The sequence below is a fragment of the Populus trichocarpa genome, chromosome 6 (genome assembly GCF_000002775.5).
Source record: "Populus trichocarpa isolate Nisqually-1 chromosome 6, P.trichocarpa_v4.1, whole genome shotgun sequence".
In the NCBI taxonomy this organism is placed as follows: domain Eukaryota; kingdom Viridiplantae; phylum Streptophyta; class Magnoliopsida; order Malpighiales; family Salicaceae; genus Populus; species Populus trichocarpa.
This window is the reverse complement of record NC_037290.2, coordinates 12988289-13009396: the sequence shown is the minus strand read 5'-3', so window position 1 is coordinate 13009396 and position 21108 is coordinate 12988289. Positions and strand designations below refer to the sequence as shown.

The 21108-nt window shown below is 34.5% G+C and overlaps 3 protein-coding genes across 4 annotated transcripts; all 3 read right to left on the bottom strand.

The window, feature by feature from the left end:
• Positions 1-358: 358 nt before the first annotated feature.
• LOC7497614 (uncharacterized) lies at positions 359-5379 on the bottom strand. 2 transcript variants are annotated; one of them, XM_052453727.1, is made up of 8 exons: positions 5087-5379; positions 4772-4904; positions 4559-4662; positions 3983-4154; positions 3748-3888; positions 3419-3620; positions 2361-3318; positions 359-2291 (listed from the first exon to the last, which is right to left on the bottom strand). In XM_052453727.1, the coding sequence occupies exons 1-8, from the start codon at positions 5116-5118 to the stop codon at positions 677-679; spliced, it is 3357 nt and encodes a 1118-aa protein (XP_052309687.1). In that variant the 5' UTR covers positions 5119-5379; the 3' UTR covers positions 359-676. The 2 variants fall into 2 exon arrangements, with proteins under 2 accessions (XP_052309687.1, XP_002308291.4); XM_002308255.4 differs by having other exon boundaries at positions 359-3318; positions 5087-5378.
• A 3315-nt stretch (positions 5380-8694) lies between these two features.
• Positions 8695-10407, bottom strand: LOC7497613 (probable phospholipase A2 homolog 1). Its single transcript, XM_024603128.2, has 4 exons — positions 10240-10407; positions 10111-10150; positions 9903-10022; positions 8695-8995 (listed from the first exon to the last, which is right to left on the bottom strand). Exons 1-4 carry the CDS (start codon positions 10348-10350, stop codon positions 8817-8819), a joined length of 450 nt encoding a protein of 149 aa, XP_024458896.1. The 5' UTR covers positions 10351-10407; the 3' UTR covers positions 8695-8816.
• Positions 10408-15419: 5012 nt separating this feature from the next.
• On the bottom strand, positions 15420-17738 carry LOC7497612 (1-aminocyclopropane-1-carboxylate synthase 7). The gene is made up of 4 exons (XM_002308253.3): positions 17137-17738; positions 16897-17025; positions 16611-16771; positions 15420-16525 (listed from the first exon to the last, which is right to left on the bottom strand). The coding sequence occupies exons 1-4, from the start codon at positions 17305-17307 to the stop codon at positions 15664-15666; spliced, it is 1323 nt and encodes a 440-aa protein (XP_002308289.1). The 5' UTR covers positions 17308-17738; the 3' UTR covers positions 15420-15663.
• Between the last annotated feature and the right edge of the window lie 3370 nt (positions 17739-21108).

The following is a 21108-nucleotide window of genomic DNA, read 5'->3' as shown; positions in this document are numbered from 1 at the left end:
CATTCACGCAAGAAATTGTAAATAAAGGTGTAACAAAGCAGGACCTACGCTACAAATGTCAAGCAAGTAAAAGAATCCAAGGCAAAATCTATGCTTACTAGTTAGCAACGCCTAACTGAATCGAGCTACCAAAAATGAACGTTCAGCAGGAAACCAGGCAGTACCTTGCGTCACGGCTCCAAGGTATTACCACTATGACTGCTTTGACCATTGAAAGCTTTGCAATTGCAGGATTCATCATTCTGGAATTCCCTCTCATCCGTACTGGGCAGACTGCAGATTATGTACCCATTCTGCAATGCCACATCAATGAACAGCTGGACACAAGCAACAAAACTACCCCAACAACTCTTAAATCAAATCTCAAAACAGTTTATCATATTTCCATCCAAATTAAAGAAATAAATCCAACATTTTTCATATTACAGCAACTTACGAGTGCATGTTTCCTCGTTTTTTTGACAATAATCTGAAATATATGATACAACACGAGTGCTGAGAAGCATGGGAAAAAATATATTAAATCCTAAAGAATAACAGCAGAGGAGAGTATGTATGTAACTAAAAGAATCTGTAATCCCTGTAAACAACCTCATTCCAGTCCTTTTCATGATGCAGAATCTAAAAGAATAACAAACCATAATAATTGTAAAGCCGCTCATCTTCTTAAAATAAATTATTGCTGATTCTGGCGGAGAGACAGTAGATGCGCTGCAAAGGTGTCATAGTCAGGAAGTTTTGGGTGAACATGGCTGGGTTTATTAATGGAATTCTCCCTGGATGGCGTCTCACCATGGGTACTGGAAGTCTTTGAACTTTGAGCACTGTCTGTTGCGACTGGCTTAGGAGGAGAACTAAATGGCTGTTCCCGAGCTGATGACTTAAGAGTTTCCTCACGCGAAGACCTCTTGGATTCTGAAATTTGCTTAGAAGCTGCTTGTTCTGCTGATCTAGGTGGCTGCCTAGAACTTGCCCAGTAATCTGAACTCTTTGACTGAGATGGTGGTTTTTGCTGACTAGAAATAGCATCTGAACTCCTTGGGGATGATTCTTCATATGAGAACCTCTTGGACTGCTGAATTCGCTTAGAAGCTGCTTCTTCTGTTGACCTACATTGCTCAGAACTTCCCTGGTAACCCGAGCTTCTGCTCTGGGGGATTGATTCAGCGTCAGCAGTGTAGGAGCTACTTGAGGATGGTGTTCTTTCCACAAAAGAGTCTGCACTCACTGGAGACTTGGAAAGCACTGGAGGCTTCGAAGAATAATCTTTATCAGAAGGAGATGCCTTTGTTCGTCGAGAAAACCTAGTGCTTAAATGAGTTTTGCTAGATGGATTCGGCTTAGAAAACTCAGAATCACGATTATCTGATGTCTTTGTGCTTGACCTATCATTCCCTTCAATAACTGATTTTCGGCCATATGACTTTGGACTATTGCTAAAATGTTGTTGTGGAACTTCCTCATCAGAATCGTCATCATAATATGTAGCTGGGGTTCTTGAGCTTGCTTTTACATCTACTTTTGGGTGCAGTCTCTGATTGTTTGTCTCCTGATCACGAGCTCCAGAACCAATATCAACCTTGACAGGAGAAGAGGTCCGACCAGTCCTTGAATGAATATTATCTATTGCTTGTTCAGATGATGAGGAATTATTTGATACATTCCTGTGGTATGGCGGATGCCTATAACCCTTGTTTCGAAAGCCACCTGTCAATATTCCCAAGTTCAACTCTGTACCAGTTTCCAAATTGGATTCTTCAATAGGATCAGCATTCTTTGTGGTGATTGGTAATTCATAATTTTGAACATTTTTCACTACTGGATGCCCTGAAGTTTGCAGGTTGTCCTTCAAGTCATTAGAACTTGTGCAAGATTTCACAGGTATGGGAGAAGATTGACTCGTGTCCAATTTACCATAAGCAAACTTATTATCCATTTCAACATCAACTCCAGTTCTCTGATTTTTCATAGAGAATACTTCTTGGACATCTGAATCAAGTGAAGCTGTCTGTAAATGCGTTTTACGGTTGGATCCCAAATTTTCCTTGTCTGCAAGTGAAAATCTTATTGAGTGAGGACTCCCGCTATGAATGGGGTCAGAGTTTCTGGTGCTAACACTCTTTGTATGAGCAAAAATGCCAGTACTTGAACCACCAACCACCTCATAGGTATCCAGATCCACTTCCCTCTCTGAACTTACGCTGTCAGAATCATCAAAAGTCATGGGTAACAAGTCATGTGGTTGGGAAGGAACAGGGTCAGTGGTAAAATCTTGAGAAAAGAATGCCGAGGTCAACGGTGTCTCATGTGGTTGGGAAGGAACAGGGTCAGTGGTAAAATCTTGAGAAAAGAATGCCGAGGTCAACGGTGTCTGCGAACTGGACTTTCCTCGAAACTCATCCATGTTTTCCGTACGGCCCCAAGCATCTGCATTTGCTAACAAATGAGAAGATGACTTTCTACCTTCTGATGAAAAATCCGAATCATAGACTTGGTCATTATGTTCATCCTCCACATCGAACTTAATTTCCTTGTCTGAAGAAGAATCATCAAAAACCATGGCATTGTCATAAGAATTTGCTCCTTTTGCATCTCTTTGCTCCTTATCAGTCTCATCTCCCATTCTCTGCTGGTTGGTATTGGAAAACACATTGTAATCATCACTGAAAGTTTGTGAATGCGAATGTGAGGAAACACTGCTAGACTGTTTTCTGATTCTTGCTTCCTCAAAGTGACTGACATTCTCTGATGTCATTCCATCTTCCAGTTTACTCACAAAGCTTACCTCAGATTCCCTAGACTCTAGCTTTACACTAGATTCACCCAATTCGGAAGACCTCTTTTGAGAAAGCCTATCAGGCATTGGGAGATCATCAATTAATGGATAATCATCCACAAAAGAATTACTGGACTTTGAGGAAGCTGACTGACTAGGTTTATTAGGGCTCTTGAGATTGTAAAACCTTTTAGTTAATCCAGCCAGGTCATCTTGCTCATTGCCTTCTCTCTCCTCACGATGTAACCCTGGATGTCTTTGGTACACGTTGTTACTCATTTGATCTTTGTCAACATCTTCACCTTGCAGCTTTGAGCCAGTATAGTTTTGAGGTCCTACATCTCTTGATTCAAAAGCAAAAGCCTTCCGTGATTCTGCTAAATGCTGCCTGGTTATCCTTTCTTGACTTGAAAGTTCTGCAGCAGCTCTGGCAGCCATGCTTGCTCGTTCAGCAGATTCAGCAGCTGCCTGTGCAGCAGCTGTGGCATCCTTGAATTCCATATTCCAATTCTGTGGACCAGATAAGACCTCACTATGGTTCCCTGCATGTGTACAAGGGTTAACAAGCAAAAAACAAGGCAAAGGACAGCTTTACACATATTTCATCTAACAACAAACAAGCCAGGCAAATAGTTGACAAACCTGAAGGCCTATGATCTGGATAGGAATGAGGTGAAGATTGTAAATCGGGGCCATGAGAGTTTGCAGGAACATCATGCTTTACATAGTGTTGCGACGGATCATGGAAATTATGAGATCCCTGATCAACCCTATTCGGTGAGGCTTGGGCATTAGTAGGTTCCACATGGACTCTACTAGCCTGCTCAAATGTAGCGGGTCCCTTCTGCTCAAACATATTTACAGTTAATGCAAATATTGAGGAAATAGATTTTGAATTTCTGTGCATCCATTTTGCACCACAAAAGGCATTACCAAGAAAAAGTTGAATAACTTGTAACATTTTATCTTACCAGCATGTCCTCAGGAGGTTTGGTGTCTTTCTCTTCAAATGACATAGGATCCCACTTGATATTGTGTTCCTCAGCGATTGCAGTCAAAATTTTAATTTTGGTAGGGCCATCAGGTGATTTGGAAGATAATTTTTCCACCAACTACAAATATAACACCAAAAAAGTTTAACAACAAAACTGAGCTGCAGAGTTCCACTTATCAACACAATAATAATTTTTCAAAAAAAAAACTTACTAGGCGGCTAACACCACAGTCTGGACGTAATTCAACTGCTGCAGATACAAATTCTTTCCCATATTTTGCTGTTAAATGCTTCCGAATGTCCATCAATTCTGGTACATCAGCACATCTTGGAGAGGCAAAAATTACACTTGAGACCGCTTCCTTCAAGTCAATGGGACAGTTTCTGAAATGATACAAAATTGATCAACAAACGTAAGCAGTCATCATAATAAGCCAACAAGATTTACCGGTACAACATTTTAGTCTGGCTGAATGAATAAAATATTAAAAAAGTATCATCCATGAAGAAAGAATCAAGAGCAGGTATCGTATGATGATGGCAGGGGCAAGAGAAATCTAGATCAAACAATCCTTATATGCCACACCACAAAAGAGGTCATATTCCATCTCTAAAAAAAGATCCCAAAATAGTCAATAGACATGTAAGACTGCATTTCATCTACGAACCAGCAAGAGAAAAAGTTTGATGGATGATAGCATCAACACACAGGATCCTTCATTACATAGGATTAGAATTAAGAAAAATAAAAATAAAAATTATTCTGGATTTGGGAAAGGATTGCATACTTCTGCGACTCAATGATGGGCAAACGCGCCACAATAAGCTCGCAATATATCTCGATAAGTTCATATGCTGCCATAGTCTTCTCTTCCCTAACCACATGTTCAACCTATGAAGGAAAAAAGAGAAAAAAAAATCAAAACCAAAGAAAAAGAATTGAAACCACAAATAAATATATAAAGAAAAATAAAATAAAAATCATCTGATAGGTAGCTTACCCGGATTCTGGCAGTCCGTTCTTGGCCAGCGTCCAGCAATTGAGCCAATTCTCTCTTGAGATGCTTCACCTGTGCTTCTCTCTTATTCTTCAACAGCTTTATTCGCGAAGACGCTAACTTCAACGATGTTTTGCTGCATCAAGATTAAACCATGGAAGACTGTAAATTATCCAAATTATCTAATTTCATTCAACAGCAACAATAAAAAAATTAACACAAAAACATGAATTCAATTATATATATATATATAAGCAATTCAAAACCCCAATTAATATCTCAAGAAATGAAATTGAGATAAAGAGGAGAAAAACTTACCATTTGGCAGGCTTGAAACTCCGATGAAGCATACTTACTAGAATATTCAATCAGCGCCAAACAGAGCAATCTAGAAAGATTTCTTTAGGGTTTGATTTTGGAGATATAAGAAGATCTACTCTGTATTAATAATTATTTATTTACCACGCAGATCCTGAAGAGGAAGAAAAAGAAGAAGAAAGAGAATTTTACAAGAGTGAAGTTTCGCGGAAATTTTCTTCCGTGTCGAAAAGTCTTTCTTCCAGTCGGTTTAAGAAACCGGGTCTAACTACAATCTGCCATGGTAAGACGCGTGGAAATCGTTCATTGAAATTCTTTTTCCTCCACTTGATAATTAATTATAACGTAGCCCGCTGCATCACAACAAATTGATTAATCCGTGTGATATAAAAAATAATTAAATAATATCTTGATTAGTGTTTGACTTCACAGTATTTTTGCTAAAAATGCATTTTTCATCGATTTGTCTCGCATCATCGTCCCAAACAAAACATTTTTGCTTGTTGTTTTACCATTTGTCTTACATGCAAGCATGGTTTTACAGTTTTGAGCCATTGGATTTGTGTAGCTCTTGCTAGATGCATCTAATAGCCATGTTTAAGGCTTTGAGCTCTCGGACTATTCTTTGCAGCTGATGTGTTTTTTTTTTTTTTTTATCAAAGCAGCTGATGTATTTTTTTTTTAAATTAATATGGATGCTCGAATCAGCTTATATGTATTTTAATTAATTTTAAAAATTTAAAAATTAATAATTATATAACTCTTTAGTCATCCAAAAATATGAAAATATATGCAGCAGATGTGTTTTTTATTATTATTATTTTTATTATTTTTTTATTTTATTTTTTTAGTTTAACATGGGTGTCTGGACCAGCTTTCATGTACCTCGACTAATCCCACGGACTCTAAAATTAACGACCATATAAGCTTTTAGTGGCCATCATATGAACAACCATAAAGCTCAAACCTGAGATTACAGAAAAAACAAACTTTTTAATTTCAAATTTTTATTATTGAGCTACCAGTAGATGGTTATCATTTCTCTGTTATTATTTTCCAATAATTTGCCTAGTAGATAAGTAAAGCATCACAAGAATGACAGGCGTGCACGCTAAACCTTGAATCGAGGATACATAGGCAGAAACATGCGAAAACACTAGGCTACAAGCCTCGTGCAGCTGATGTGTTTTTAATAGCCTAGGAGGAGGCTTCTAGATTTGTAACAACGTTGTTTCTGCTACTGGCGCTCAATGCACCAGTTGTCATTCCTCCTGTGATTCTAACAAGCCATTACTACTACTACTATGATATTTGCATAAACATGGTTTAAAAAACCACCTCAGCCACCTGATAAACCACCTCAGCCTCCCAGATAATAATAATAATAAAAAGCACGTCTTCATCGCACCGGCAGGTTTGGTGCCTTGCTTCAATGAGAGCTTCCTTCTGTTATGCCCCTACAACTATTTAAATAGCAAAAAAAAAAAAGTTGCTATACTTGTGTTGTCCGCTGCAGTATCCATTCTCTTTTCAAAATGCTTATCATTCCTTCCTTCGTAGGTGTCTTCCTTTTATTTTTCTTGTCATCCACTACTGTCTAGTGAAATTGAGATAATAGGTAATTCTAAATAATTATATATAAATTTGTTATAATTAAATAAAAATATATCACAAATAAATTATATAAATGATCTAATAAATATATTTATGAATCAGTGAGACAAATTTAAACTTAAAAAGAGATTTGGTCACTCCAAATCATAATAATATCCTAAAAATAACATAACTTTTGATCTAATCTGTTGAATTACACTTAAATTTTTATATAAATTCTCGGATATTAGTTTTTCTATAATAGTCTTCATAGGACTACACAAATTATCAGATCTTTAAATATAAAAAATTTCACCTCAAGCCCTAGTTTGGGTTAATTTTGTAATTTTCCTTGTTTTTTTGGATTTTATGCATTAATGTTTTGGATTTTATAATTATTTTCTTTGTATTTTTATATTTTATATTTTGTTTTTTGATTGCTAATTAAAATTTTGTAAATCTCTTTAAAAAATAGTGTATTAATATTATTTTCTATAAAATAAAATTATGAATTTCAGCTTCATGTTTACAATCCATTTTGCTGATCAAAATTTATGTGTTCATATATATCTACATTTCTTGGCAACGTGTCACTCCATCTTGGTAAGGAAATGTTTGTACAACACTTTAATTGTAGGTCAATCATTTATATATTTTTGGTACTACGTAGTTGATTGTTTTTTAAAATATATTTTATTTAAAAAATATTAAAAATATATATTATTTTTTATATTATAACATGAAAATAAATAAGAAAAAAATAATTAATTTAAAATAAAAAATAATTTAATTTAATTTAATTTTTAAAAATAATATTTTTTAAAAAATAAATGGTTGTTAGAAAACTAAAAAAGGAGATGCCCTAGCCAGACTTGCTTAATACGGAAATTTTTATTGATCGAACGATGAAATGTTAGGCCTATTGGTCGCCTTCACATATGTACTTTAAGCCTGCTCTTTGCGTTTCTTGCTGTCGTTTGTAGTCTAAGAATACTTTTTGCTCCTTTTTTTTTCATTAATGCGCGCATTTATCCCATTTTATGTCAAGAAAAGAGAAGAAAAGGGGGCTTGCATTAAAACAACTTACAGGAAGATGTGCCATTTTCATTTGACTGCCACTCCACTCCAAGCTTTTACTGTGTGCTCACATATGCTTTCTCAACTTCATGCGATACATCTTCAGATCTCTTCCTCGCATTTCCATCGTTTCTTCACTACAAGATCGCTAGGTTTTGAACCTTTTGCTGCATTGCCTGGATATGTGTTTTAAAGCTCGAGCAGGACTGCTGCGGAGAAAAATGAAATACTTCTCTACATTTCCAGTCTCTTTTTGAATCTACTTTCGTGCCTGTGTTAACAATTAGCAGTAGCCTAAACTCTATATGGATATAAAATGTAGACTACTTTGAATTGCTTTGCCCTGCTGATTCAGTCATGCACTGTTACTTTAATTTGTGAATGATGTTACTGTCGGGTTAACCATGCTATATCACATGGTAGTCAAGACACAGCACGAGACACCTAGCTAGACTCAATACTTTTTAAGAATGCATTCAATCATCAACAAGTCCTGTTAAACAATGACAATAAATATTTTCAGAAAGAAAATAAGAGGTAGCATAAACAGTGCCAGAAATCAAGCTCAACTGCAGAACATAAAGTTGACAGGACAAATCCTAGCAAGCCCTGCACTCCTGCTACCACTCAATTTCGGTAGTTTCAGCACACTACTTTGCATTGATCATCCTAAGGAAAAGGTTATGTAAGAATTGAAGTCTAATTCCCAAAAAATATATAGCGTGAGGCTGGAATCATTACTGATATACAAATGAGTGTCCCAATATGATATTTTTTTTTCCATTCTGGCCTTGCGGGTTTCCCCTTGTTGATGATCCTGCTATCTCATCTAGGGACTATTTGCTGGAGATGATAAAAGCCTAAGATGATAATATCTAAAATGAGGCACGCTAGGAAAATTGGAGGATGAAGGACCAAGACCTGGCTAAAGATCAGGATTCAGGTAAGGAAACTTCACGTTCAAGAAGTCTTAACGACTCGAATTGGCTGAATGAAAAAAAGAAAAAAGAAAAAAAAAGAATACAATGCTTGGTATTGCTCTTTTCGACTTTTGAAAAGTTTATAGTTCAATCTTTGAGCTGCCTAACTGGGAAAGTAAAATGGCCATATCCATTCCCTGCACCATAGTAGGAACAGCTGTTTCATAAGTGCAATCCCGAGAAAACCCAACCTTTCCGGATTTATGGACTTTCTTTATGCAAGATTTGAACTTCTCGTGGCACTTGATATTATTCAAACCTGAAAAAACAGCATTTGTAAGATAAACCATTACCAATACCATGATTCACGTTGAGGCATTAAAAAAAGCATGCATTGTTCCGCTCTGATAAAGTATTTCACTATAGCGTGGGCACATTGCATCATTTTTTACTCTTTTCACAATAATAATGGGTAGTCATCATGTCATAAACTAGCCCAGTATCTTTGGGCTAGTTTTTTAGCACCAGAATTGAATCCCACACGACCAGGTCTGAAGAAGGCCCCCATGGCCATACCTCTAGCGCATTCACAAGATTTTTTCTTTTTTTCTTTTAGCCTCTCTAGGATTCAGATGTTGAATGATGTGGGAGGAAATGCAGTTGACAACCAAGCTAAGCCTCCAGGAGTAATATAATCTCTTTCGTCAACACACTATAGGAATCCTTCTTTATATGCTGGTGGCTTAGCCAGTAAAATCCAAATTAGACCACGTATGTCGCAAGTTCTTCTTCACCCTCTTGCCCCCTCTCATTTTCTGTTTCCTGGTAAGTCAATTCACCTTGTTCTAGTTAAGGGATTATTCTAAATTCTCAGAATACTCTAAAATGAGGAAAAGAAGAACCAGAATGGGTAAACCTAGGATTCGAGTGCCATTCCAATCGCCTCACGATCTTTTCCATTGGTATACCTACCGTGCGCGGTCTATAAACCTCAGCCCTTCATTTTTTTTTCTCGTCCTATTGTAAAGGAGGGAACCAAGCCCATTTTTAGATGGATATAACCATCATCATATGAATGTGGACCGAAAACAAAAATCCTGTGAATTCAAGGCCTTGTTAACTTTTTAACTAGTAACTAAATTATTAATCTACCAGAACAAAAATGGCCTCCAAAAGGCAAACAGCAAATTATAAAAACAAAAAAAAGGAAAGAAATTTAAAGGTACCTTTCTTCTCGACGCACTCATCGTGAATCTTACAACAGGCATCGACATCATCACACGGTTTCTCTCCAGGACACCCAGTCCACCCTACTCCACAATACTTCCCGTATCTAATTCCAACCGCTTTTGTTCAGAAAACAAAATTATTAATAGAATTATTCTAATTCAATAGGGAAGCAATAGTTTTTTTTTTTTTTGTAAAGCTACTTACAATTACAGTTCTGGGCAACACAGGTTCTACTGCATTTCTCCTGTAAAAACACATCAAATCAATACAAAAAACCCCATCGATATTGGTCCATAAACAAAGGATCGAGAGATAATCAGCTAATTAAATTACCTGAGAATCGTTGTTGTTGGCGCAGTCAGCGAAGAGGGAGAGGAAGATTAATACTGAAGCCAATGCCACAGCGACACGGGCTCCAACAGAGAAGCGCACGCCAACGAACATCCTATCGATTTTCGCTCCCTCTTTGTTTCTTCTCCAATTTGCCTGCTACAGTTGCAATAAAACGACTCCCTCTCTGGCCCATGGTATGACGTGCTTCCCTCCAATCACGTAATGCCACTTCAGCTTTACAGTGGAATTAACCCACATGGCCAAATAACCGAGCACTCAACCAATGGGCCTAATAATAAATAACAACAGAAACTATTGGATGTAGCCCACCAAAGATTCTCTTGTGTTTTGTACAAAAGATCTTTCATGTGGCATTAACCCATGATTCCTTCTTACTTTCAATTATTAATTAATTTTTTAAAAATAAATAATTTTTTTCATAAATTTGGGGCAATTTTTTTTTATAAAAATAATCATATAAAATGTATTGATATATTTCTTTTTTTTTTCTTAAAAAAAAAAGAGAGAGAAAGTAATCATGTTTGAAAAAGCTTTATTTCAAAATCCAGACATAGAGAAATATTAATTCCTAAGGAAATAGGGAAAAATTAATTGAATGGGAAAGATTTATAAAAATTTATAAATCAAATCAATAATTTTCTAATAATAAGAATAATATAATTTGAAGTATATATTTAGTCTAAAACATGAAGAATTATCATAAATATTTTTGTTTCATAAGGTTGTATGAACTACAAAAAAAAAATATCAAATAAATTTTCGTAGTCTCGGCACAAAATCAAATAATAAAAAAATGTAAAATCAAATTACTAAAAAAAAAAAAATTGGCATGCATGGAATGGCTGTGCAAGTATGGGTTAGATGCACACGGGCCACCCAATACTAATACTAGGTAGAGAGAGAGATGGATTATATGTCGTTTGCACAAAAAATTCATTTGAAATCGAGCCTCGTTGGTTTCACTGCATCCAAACTTAATTTAATCACCTTTTTAGCCCATATTAGTATTATTTTATGGGTTGGATTAAATATTTTTAGAAAATATTTAACAAAAAATATCAAGGTTATAAAAAATTATTTAACATTCCTATTAAAATCCGAATAATGGATCAACCTTTTAGACTTCTAGACGTTACTCTTTTCCTAACATGGATTTTAAGTTAAATCATGTAAGAGCTCAATATGACAAGTCGACTTGGTCATTCCAAAAACAACCCGGTTGATTGGTAAAAAAAATTCAAGGATAAAATTAAGAAAAGATAATGAAAATGATAAAAAAAACATCCCGACTCAACTTCTTATTTAACTTGGGTTTAAAATTAAACCAAATGAGAGTATTTTAAAAGCGACCCAGTCGACTTGGCTAGTCCAAAAGTAACTTGGCCGACCGATAAAAAATATTTTGAGGACAAAAGTGAGAAAGAAAATGAAGAAATTGACAGAATAAAAAACCTCTCAACATAACTTCTTATTTAACCTAGATTTAAAATTAAACCTTGCGAGAGTTAACCCAATGTAATCCAATTATCTTGGCTGATCTAAAAGTATCATGGATGACTGTTAAAAAAAATAAAGATGAAATTAAAAAGAAAAAAAAATAAAAATGAATAAAAGAGAGCACCTGCTTTGTTGTTTATATGAATAGTAAAGCAGGTGCAATGCACCCGAAATGTTTTAGTATGTTTAGCTAATAAGTGGTAGTACATAAATTTTACAAAAAAAAATTGTTGTTATTTGGGCTATATACCTAAACATAAAAAATTTAAATGTTTTTGTTGTTAAGACAACAAGCCCAAACAACAACAATTGTGGCCTTGTCACCTTTTAGGTCATGGCTTAAACAACAACACCAATGTCATTTAGGCTCGACCCAAATGGACTACACCCTATAAATTATTATTATTATTACTTCAACAAATTTCAATGTACTTTTTTGAGTTTCAAGCAATTAGAATGTGACATTACACGTCGTCCATGCACATAATATTTTTCATGATTAAATGATATACTTCCTAACAAATTCTTTGTAAATACAAAATTTTATGCCTACGTCATATTTTTTAGCCAATCATCAACAGTTCAAACATGAATCATTTTCTATGCAACTCATACGTCTTTTTCTCGAACAATGACTATTTCTCACCAACATATAACCAACACTCACTAGCCTTTTAATTAATAATAGTGTTAGATACTACCAAATGTTGGGAACCAAAATTGCTACCAATCAATCGTAACATCCCTCTTCATGTTCGAGGTAAGCCGACATGACCAAGATTTATAGATACCTTAGGTCACCAGGTAAACAAAAAGTTCTCTAAATCAATATTTATTTTACAACCAATTACTCTACATATTTTCTCTCATATATTTGACTTAAGTATTGTAGAGTCTCTTATTCTACAAAGGATATTTTTTCTACAACCAATTACTCAACACTAACATGAATCTTTATGGTTTATTGCTCCATGGTCTTTCTCTTATTTTTGGTCCACCGCCATCAATATAGAGAGATCAAAAGCGTTGAAGGTCTGATAGTTTTTTTTTTCTCTTAATTGCTTTGTTTTCTAACTTTTGGATTTGCCCATGAAAATGTTATTAGGTTACATGAATTATATGGTTGTGTAGATCTCATTAAGAGAAGAAGAATGGTGATGGTCTCACCTTGTTTAGAGGTCAAAGGAGAGAGAAATTAAATAAAGAAGTTTTAAAGGCTATTTTCTCTCTCTCCTTAGTTGATGACGATGTAGAGGTTGTTGAATTCAATTGATAGAGAGGTTTGTGAAGGCTTTGAGAAAAAAAGAATGATGGTGGTCTCATCGGAAATGAAGGTTGGAGGTGAGAGAAATTAAAGAGAGAAATTTAGGTTTTAAAGAGAGAAAGATGAGGCTAAGGTTTTTTTTATAGAAGAAATGTAGGAGAAGATGAATAGTTTTCTTCTATGGTTTATTTCTCTAAATTTCAACTTATATTCTTTCAAAACAAATTTATAATGGCTCTCTCCTATGATGGCTAGGGTTTTTGGTTAGGGTTTTGGGAGAGTGTAGAGGATGAAGGTGATGAATAGTCCTATTTTTTTCTTTCTTTTTTCTCTCAAAAAAATTATGATGATTCTCTCCTATAGTGTTTAGGGCTTTTGGTTAGGGTTTTGAGAGAGTGTGGAGGAAGAAATGGTGAATAATCCCTCTTTTCTCCTTTTTCTTTATCTATAGTATAACTTTCTGTCATTTTCTCTATATTACTTAGTTCTAAGTTATTTAATTATGTTTTGGTTTCTCATTTTCTTGTTTTGTACTTTAACCCCTTGTCTACTTTGCTTTCTAATTTGACTTTTTGATTTTTTTGATTTTGATTTGTTTTTGAAAAACAATGTCAACGTCAATTAGATAAGATACCAAGAATTACAAAATAAACATGAGTGCATTGAAAACTTATCTTTTTAAATTTATTTTTTTTCAAAAAGACACCAACAATTAAAAAAATAGTTGAAAATTACAAAATGAATGAGAGAATGACTGAAATACATCGAAAATACATTTTTTTAATTTGTTTTTTGGATTGATGGAACTTGTTTTGGAATTGGGGCTCAAATTTTGGATTATGACACTTGTGATGTTTAAGATAAATAGAAATTCCAGAGTGTGGTTCGAGTCCTCCATGCTCACCTTGGCTTATTAGTTTAGGCTAAACAAATAGACCCTTCTTTTAGACCCAAATGCACCTAACATATTTGTTATGTCTTGCATTTTTTAGAATAAAGTTATCTTTAAATCAATTTATTAAAATTATACTTAAATAATGATCCCATATGCCATAACTTTCAAGAACATTTGAGTCTTTCATGGTAATTTTCACAATTATTTTGTACTAATTATATACTAACTTGATTTGTAGAATTTTTTAAAATACCCCCTCGTTAGTATTCAATAAGAATATAATATCTATTTTGTTATTTATTATTGAAAATTTTTATATAAATTTCTCAAATTTATTATTTTTAGAGTTATTCATATAACTGTGTGAAAATGATCAATTCATAATTTTCATTTCTTTTTATTAAAACTTAATTTTACAATCACAATAAATAAATATTTTTGAATGTGTCAAAACATGTGTGTTTGGGTGTCTGAACAAGAAAATGGTTTTTTTTGTATTAAAAAGATTAGTTTATTGCTCTTGGATTCAAGTCATTAGAGTTTTGATGAATATTTTTTAATTACCACTAACTTTTATTCAATTAATCATGCTACTAATAAAATGACATGTTATTGTTAGGAAAATAAAAATTACATGAATAAGAGATGGTAATTTTGAGTAAGTTTTTTTTTTTTTCCAACTAAAATCTTAATCATTATTTTTTTTATGAATATCTATTTTATTTTTTATATAATTAAATAGAAATAGATTTTTAAAAGTACCATACATCATGAAGTAAAGTATTTGTATTTATATATATATTTTACATTTTACAATGAAGATTAACTTCATGTTTAGTCTTTAAGCAGCATTAGTCAATTTTTTTACAATTTACTAGTTCATAGTTTTTTCAATTCATTTTAACAAGTGAAAACATTATTTTTTTCAATACTCAACTAGAAAATTTCATGATGCTGAAAAAACATTAATAATGATGATAATTGTATTTTTTTTATATTAAAAATTAATTTAAAATTATACTCCAGCACGAATACAGTGATTAAGTGCTAAACAAATTCATTAAGGCAAGGTCTTCAATACAAAACGTACGTCAAACTCAAGAAAAATCAATAGAAAAAATCCCTTCCCTCGGCCAGGCTCTTGAGTTGGATGCAATTAAACAAATCTATATTTAGTGATGAATTTGTGACTTAGATAGTATTTAAAATAAAAAAAAAATCCATTTCAAAACTGGATGCCCTTTAAGATTCATCATTATATATATATATATATATATATATATATATATGATCGATGGGCCCTTTTTATTAATTTTTTTAATTTTCTTTCTTTTTCTCTGACAAAAAATGCATATTATTTGGAAGAATATATAGTTCAAATGACATTAGAGTCTGCCTTCTTATGGAGATTCTCAAGTCAAATCACTTTTATAATAGCAATAGAGCAATAAATAATGATGATTATGACATATGTTATTTAATTAAAGCTCAAAATCAAATACATTGCTTCCTTGAGAAAAAGAACTTGTTCAAGTAGTGTCACAATTATACAAATGGAGTTTGTTTATAGAGAACTTTCTTAGCAAAGCAGGAAAACAAGAATATTTATATAAATGTGTGCTTTCAATCTGACATGCACTAGAACGAGACAAACCCATCTCTGCAAAGAGGTCTTTGTCATCTAAAAGAATCAAAATGGCTGGAGCCTTTGGGAAAAAATGGAGACTAGTACTGCTGTAGAGGAAATTCAACTGCTTGCTGTTTTCCTTTGTTCCATGAAATTATGTATTCTCTTGAGTGCGACTTCAAGTGTCTCCTCGCTCATGTTAGCGAAGCATACCCTAAACCATCCAGGTTCAGAGCAATGGCAAGAAGAGCCTGGAGATATATTTAGCTTCACTTCGTGAAGGATAGACTTCCAAAGAGCCACTTCACCTTCTCTTGTTGGTGTCTCCAACAATGGACTTAAATTCATCCAGCAAAACAGTCCGGCATTACCTTTCAAACACTCTATCCCGGCACTTCTCAATCCTTGAATTATCATTTCATATCTCTTCCTTAGCCTCTCTCGATTTTCCTTGATGTAATTCTCGGTGAACTTCTTGTTAGACAACATGGAAGCCAGGAGATGTTGTGTTTGAGAAGAAATCAAGGTGAAGCTAGACATCCTTCTCGCAGTGGTGACAACTTTGTCATTATATGAGTATATAGTTCCAACTCTAAAACCTGGAAGACCAAGATCTTTAGAAAGACTGTAAACTATGTGAACTCTTTCTGAATCTTTATATCCACGAGCTTCAAGGATCTCAGCAATGCTTATGAATTCAGATGAAGAGAAGGTGGATCCTGAGTAGATCTCGTCGGACACAAGATGGATGTTTTTGCGGGTGGAAAAATCAAGAATCTCTTCCAGAACAGAGCGCTGGATTGTGACTCCTAGTGGATTTGAAGGATTGGTTATAAGTACCCCTCTCACGTTGATGTTCATGGCTACTGCGCCCTCATATGCAGCTTCCAAGGCTTGAGTAGTGACCTGGAAATTGTTTGAGATATCACAATGTATCGGTACAATTTTTGCACCAGTCCTCCACCTTAAATCTCTGTCAAATCTGAAACAAGACCAATTGGAGATCAAAAACTAATACTCATGAAATGATGTCCTTTCAAGAGAGTTCATCGAGGACCACTTCTTACCCTGGATAGTATGGAGTTGGAACTAGCAAAGCATCACCAGGATTGGCTAGAATGAAGGTTAACAACTCGTTAGCAGCAGTTGCTCCTGCTGTCAGGACTACCCTGTCAGGGTCAAATTTTGCTCTTCCACCTCTGATTTGCTCCATGAAACCTGCCATTGCCTGCTTACAAATGCAATTGACATGTCAGGGTTTTCTTTCTACGTACTATACGTTTGTTTTGGAATACAAAGCTGCAAGTTATCATGGTTTTTTTTTTTTTAAAAAAAAAAAAACGAAGGCAGTACCTGTCGGAAAGATTCGAGTCCATGGTAATCTTGAAACAAGGCATTTTCTCTAAACCCTGGCGATCCTTTTCCCCAGCTAGATGCTTCTGAATGCTGTTCCAAGTACTCTTCTAACAAATCAAACGAAACCTGATCAAGGAAGAACAACAAAGTGCATTAGCTTAAGTGAGAAACTCTTGGAAAGGTTTAAAATATAAAAGCTTTAGTCCTTGCATGACATATTGTCTTGCGGGGACTCACTTGATTTTCTGCCAGTCCCATCTGTATGACTCCTGATGGATTAGATGATTCATCGTAAGGGTCTTCATTATATGCTTTCCAGCCTGCGAAGTATGGGGAGTCCTCTCCGTGAGTTTCGGAAACTGCAACTTTTGAGAGTCCAACAGAGGGTTGCTCAATCTCTATGGCCATAATTCGATATCTTGCACCTAACAAGCTTTCTTGCACGAGATAGTAAGGGCCAAGGCCTCTACTCTAAAATTAAGAAATCTGCTAGGTGTGGAAGTTGAGAGGGAAAAGGAGAAAGAGAGGGAGCGAATAGCAGAAAAGGAATAGAATTGTTGAATGAAAACTTTGTCACTAAACCCTCTTTATATACAGGGAAGTCTTGGAGGCTTTGACGTAGAAAAGGTCCCACAACTTTCCTGGTTCTTGAGAATATATATATAAAAGAGCACAGTATCAATCACCGATTCTGTAATGCAAGCAATATCAAGAATCTCACCCTTTTTTCACACGATATTTTTATCTCCAATGACAACTGTTCATTTCTGTCATCTTGTTAAAGCTTCCTTCATCTAAATCTTTCTCTACGATCCACACCGAATATGGTGGTTGATGGCGGGTGGGTGTTAAATTTTTTTTTTTTTTTTGAAATTAAAGGCTCAAAATTAACGATGATCGATTCTTTTAAGGCCTTATTGTTATAATAATAATAATAGTGGTCTTGTTAACATTTCTGCAAGTCCCCACTTCCCAACCTATGACTAACCAAGTCCTTGATGCATGAAGGAGCTTAAGACTCCAAAATTCCATACTAAAACCAATATCTACAGCATGCAAATATTTCAAGAGATCTAAGAGTAGTTAAGCTATGACGATCTGACAAAGATACCAATTTACACAAGATTAGATTCTGATTTGGGAACAAAGTTGGGATAAAATAGAAGGTTTGAGAAGATCTTACGGCCCTACATGCAGCAGAACTAATATCAAGCAACAGATTTCATAACATCATTAGATTTTCAAGTATCGTAGTTTCTAATCATCATGTAAACTGATCTAGTTTTGCAAGTCCTACTTGTGTCTTGGCAAATTAAGACATGTTTTTGGTAAACATGTGCAGAATGTATAGTGTCACGTACGTAGAGATGAGGGATTATCCAGTGTCGCTGAAGTCAACGTGGCAGGAAAGTGTGTGCATGCTCCATCAACAATGTTAATGATCAACAACATAATATCATTAATGAGCATAGGTCATTAATTAACTTGCTTAATTAATCACTTAACCGATGGCTTATATATATCACAAAAATGCATGCATGTTGAAGATGCATATCTATGAATATCTATATATATAGTTTGTCTGTTGCCTTAGCATGTAAGGGTTAAGATACTTGTCTTGCGGATTTCAACTGACAAGCCCAGAGGATAAAAAACAGTTGATGGGGAAGAAATAAAAACAATAGAAATAAGAAAAACACGTTGGATAATTAAGAAAATATTGTGCTTCCTTTTCTTCTTCCTCTTCTTCTCTTTTTAGATGGAATATCATGTTTCTTAATTTAAATCATATATCGACGTGGGGTTCGATGAATATCCATCTGTGTGTGTGTGTGTGTGTGTGTGTATCTTGTACTCAAGAACGTGAAATTAAGGAGTGGTCGATGACGGCTATTCGACAGCTTTGGCCTCTAAGACAGAGACAAAGATCTTGTTCTTGAGTACAAGATATGTATATGTATATATATATATATATATGTGTGTGTGTGTGTGTGTTTTGTCCGGAGTAATATTCTTGCTATAATTACCAGTTGCAGCGTTACATTTGCTTTAAACTAGGATGTACGGTTTTTTACATGTGGATGAATGATATAATTTCAAGAGTTTGAACCTTTTTTTAAAAAAAAAAGGATATAGTTAGAAGAATAAGAGTGCTAGTATTGAAACTAATGATTAAATAAATTATTATTATTATTATTATTAAAATGCTAGTGAGAGGCGTGTTACAACCACATATTTCATATTGAATAAATAAACAATATAAGAGTAATATATAAAACTGTGTATTCTATATTAACTGCAAGAGCTGCTCTTAAAACTTGGCATCACAGACGGATCACCCCAGTTTACGAATTTTAATTAATTTATTTTTAAATAAAGAAATCCATGTTCAACAGCAAAAAAATAGTTTTACTTGTCCAGCTTGTTCTTTAAGCAGATCTTCCACGTTGTTCTAAAGTTCATTTGAGTTTACTTTTCAGTGATGTATATGAACTTCTCCCGCTCTTTCATTTAATGGAGATCAATTATTTATTTATTTTCGTTTATCATTATGAAATTTATTTGGTTTTATCATCGTGAACAGGATGGAACGCCAAAGTTCCCAAAATATTTTTGTTATGGGCATAAAATAGATTCTTGATGAAAATCATTGTTAGGTGATAAAGAACCATCTCAACATAAAAGTTAAATTGTTAGGTGAGATCTCAAGATATGATTTATATTATTCTCTAAAACACACCTTCAAGTGAAAGTCATTTGGGCTTGAAACTTGCACAGACCCACATTATCTTGTGCTTAATTTTTATCAAATAAATAGGGATGATGAGATTCGAATTCGAGACCACTTGGTTATCAAAGCTCTGATACCATGTCAAAGAATCATCTCAACCCAAAAGTTTAAGCTGTTAGGTAAGATCTCAAAATATAATTTATATTATTCTCTAACAATCATGTCTTTTTAACGTAATAGCTCATATCATTAAAGGTAACGATATTTTGATATTGATTCTAAATGTATTTATATTGCTTTTTGCACGAGAAGAGCAGATAGCTTCTCCTCTAACACCAAACACTACACCTGTTCTCAGTAGCCCTATTTCTATTTCTTAGCAACCAATCCTCCTCTTGTTCTATCCTCCTTGAGACCACAAACACCACACCCCATCAGTACATCGTGTTCTAATGTAACTTGCAGGCTACGGTAAGTCCCGCTTGTATTTTTTTATTATTATTATTAATATGAATCTCTGGATTAACTTGTGCATACTTTAATTAATTTTACAGATTCTGAAATTAACAATCATATAAACCTACACCTACAGTAGCCTTAAAAAGACTCAAATTTATGACCAGTCCCACTCATGTTTTGACTATACATCTTCTACATCTGCTGCAACACCATAACAAAGTACAGCTCATCCCGGAAGCAGACTCATGTTTTGACTATATACATTGTTATGGCTTCTTCTACATCTGCTGCAACACCATAACAAAGTACAGCTCATCCCGGAAGCACTCATGTTTTGACTATATACATTGTTAGGGCTTCTTCTACATCTGCTGCAACACCATAACAAAGTACAGCTCATCCCGGAAGCAGCCTAGAAGTTGGGACTTGGAAAGGAAAAGGACTGGTCAATGGGATCAATATAAAGGACAGCTTAATTACAACTGGATAGCATTGAAGTAGTAGCATTCTTCAACAGTACTGCACTACGACTGTGTATTTAAACTAATTGCTTTTGGATTATACTCTTCACATAATAAACTCTTTTTTAATCGTCGACAGCTCATGGTGTCAGCATCAGTTTAGTAAAGTGTTGCTTTGGTCACTTGATGTTGTGGTTACGGGCTACAAAATGTTCATCTGTCTGGATTTACTGAAAATTGCCTCCCAACATTTGCCGCGGGTTCTTTTTTATATGTACTTGATTAAATAAGATCAACATGCATCGTAAGCACACAGTGCATGCTGTGCCAGCATCAAATTAATTAGTCTAAACATGAGAAAACCGACCCAACTCTAGATAAGATAATGGTACTTCTCCTATTATCTTTTTGGAGTGAAAAATGATACTAACTAATTGATATATTTCCTAAGACTTTCTACATGTAAATATGAATATTCATTGAAAAATAACCAACTTATCACATCCCTTAATTATGTCGGGTTTCCCCAAACCCACACACGCACACACATACATGTGC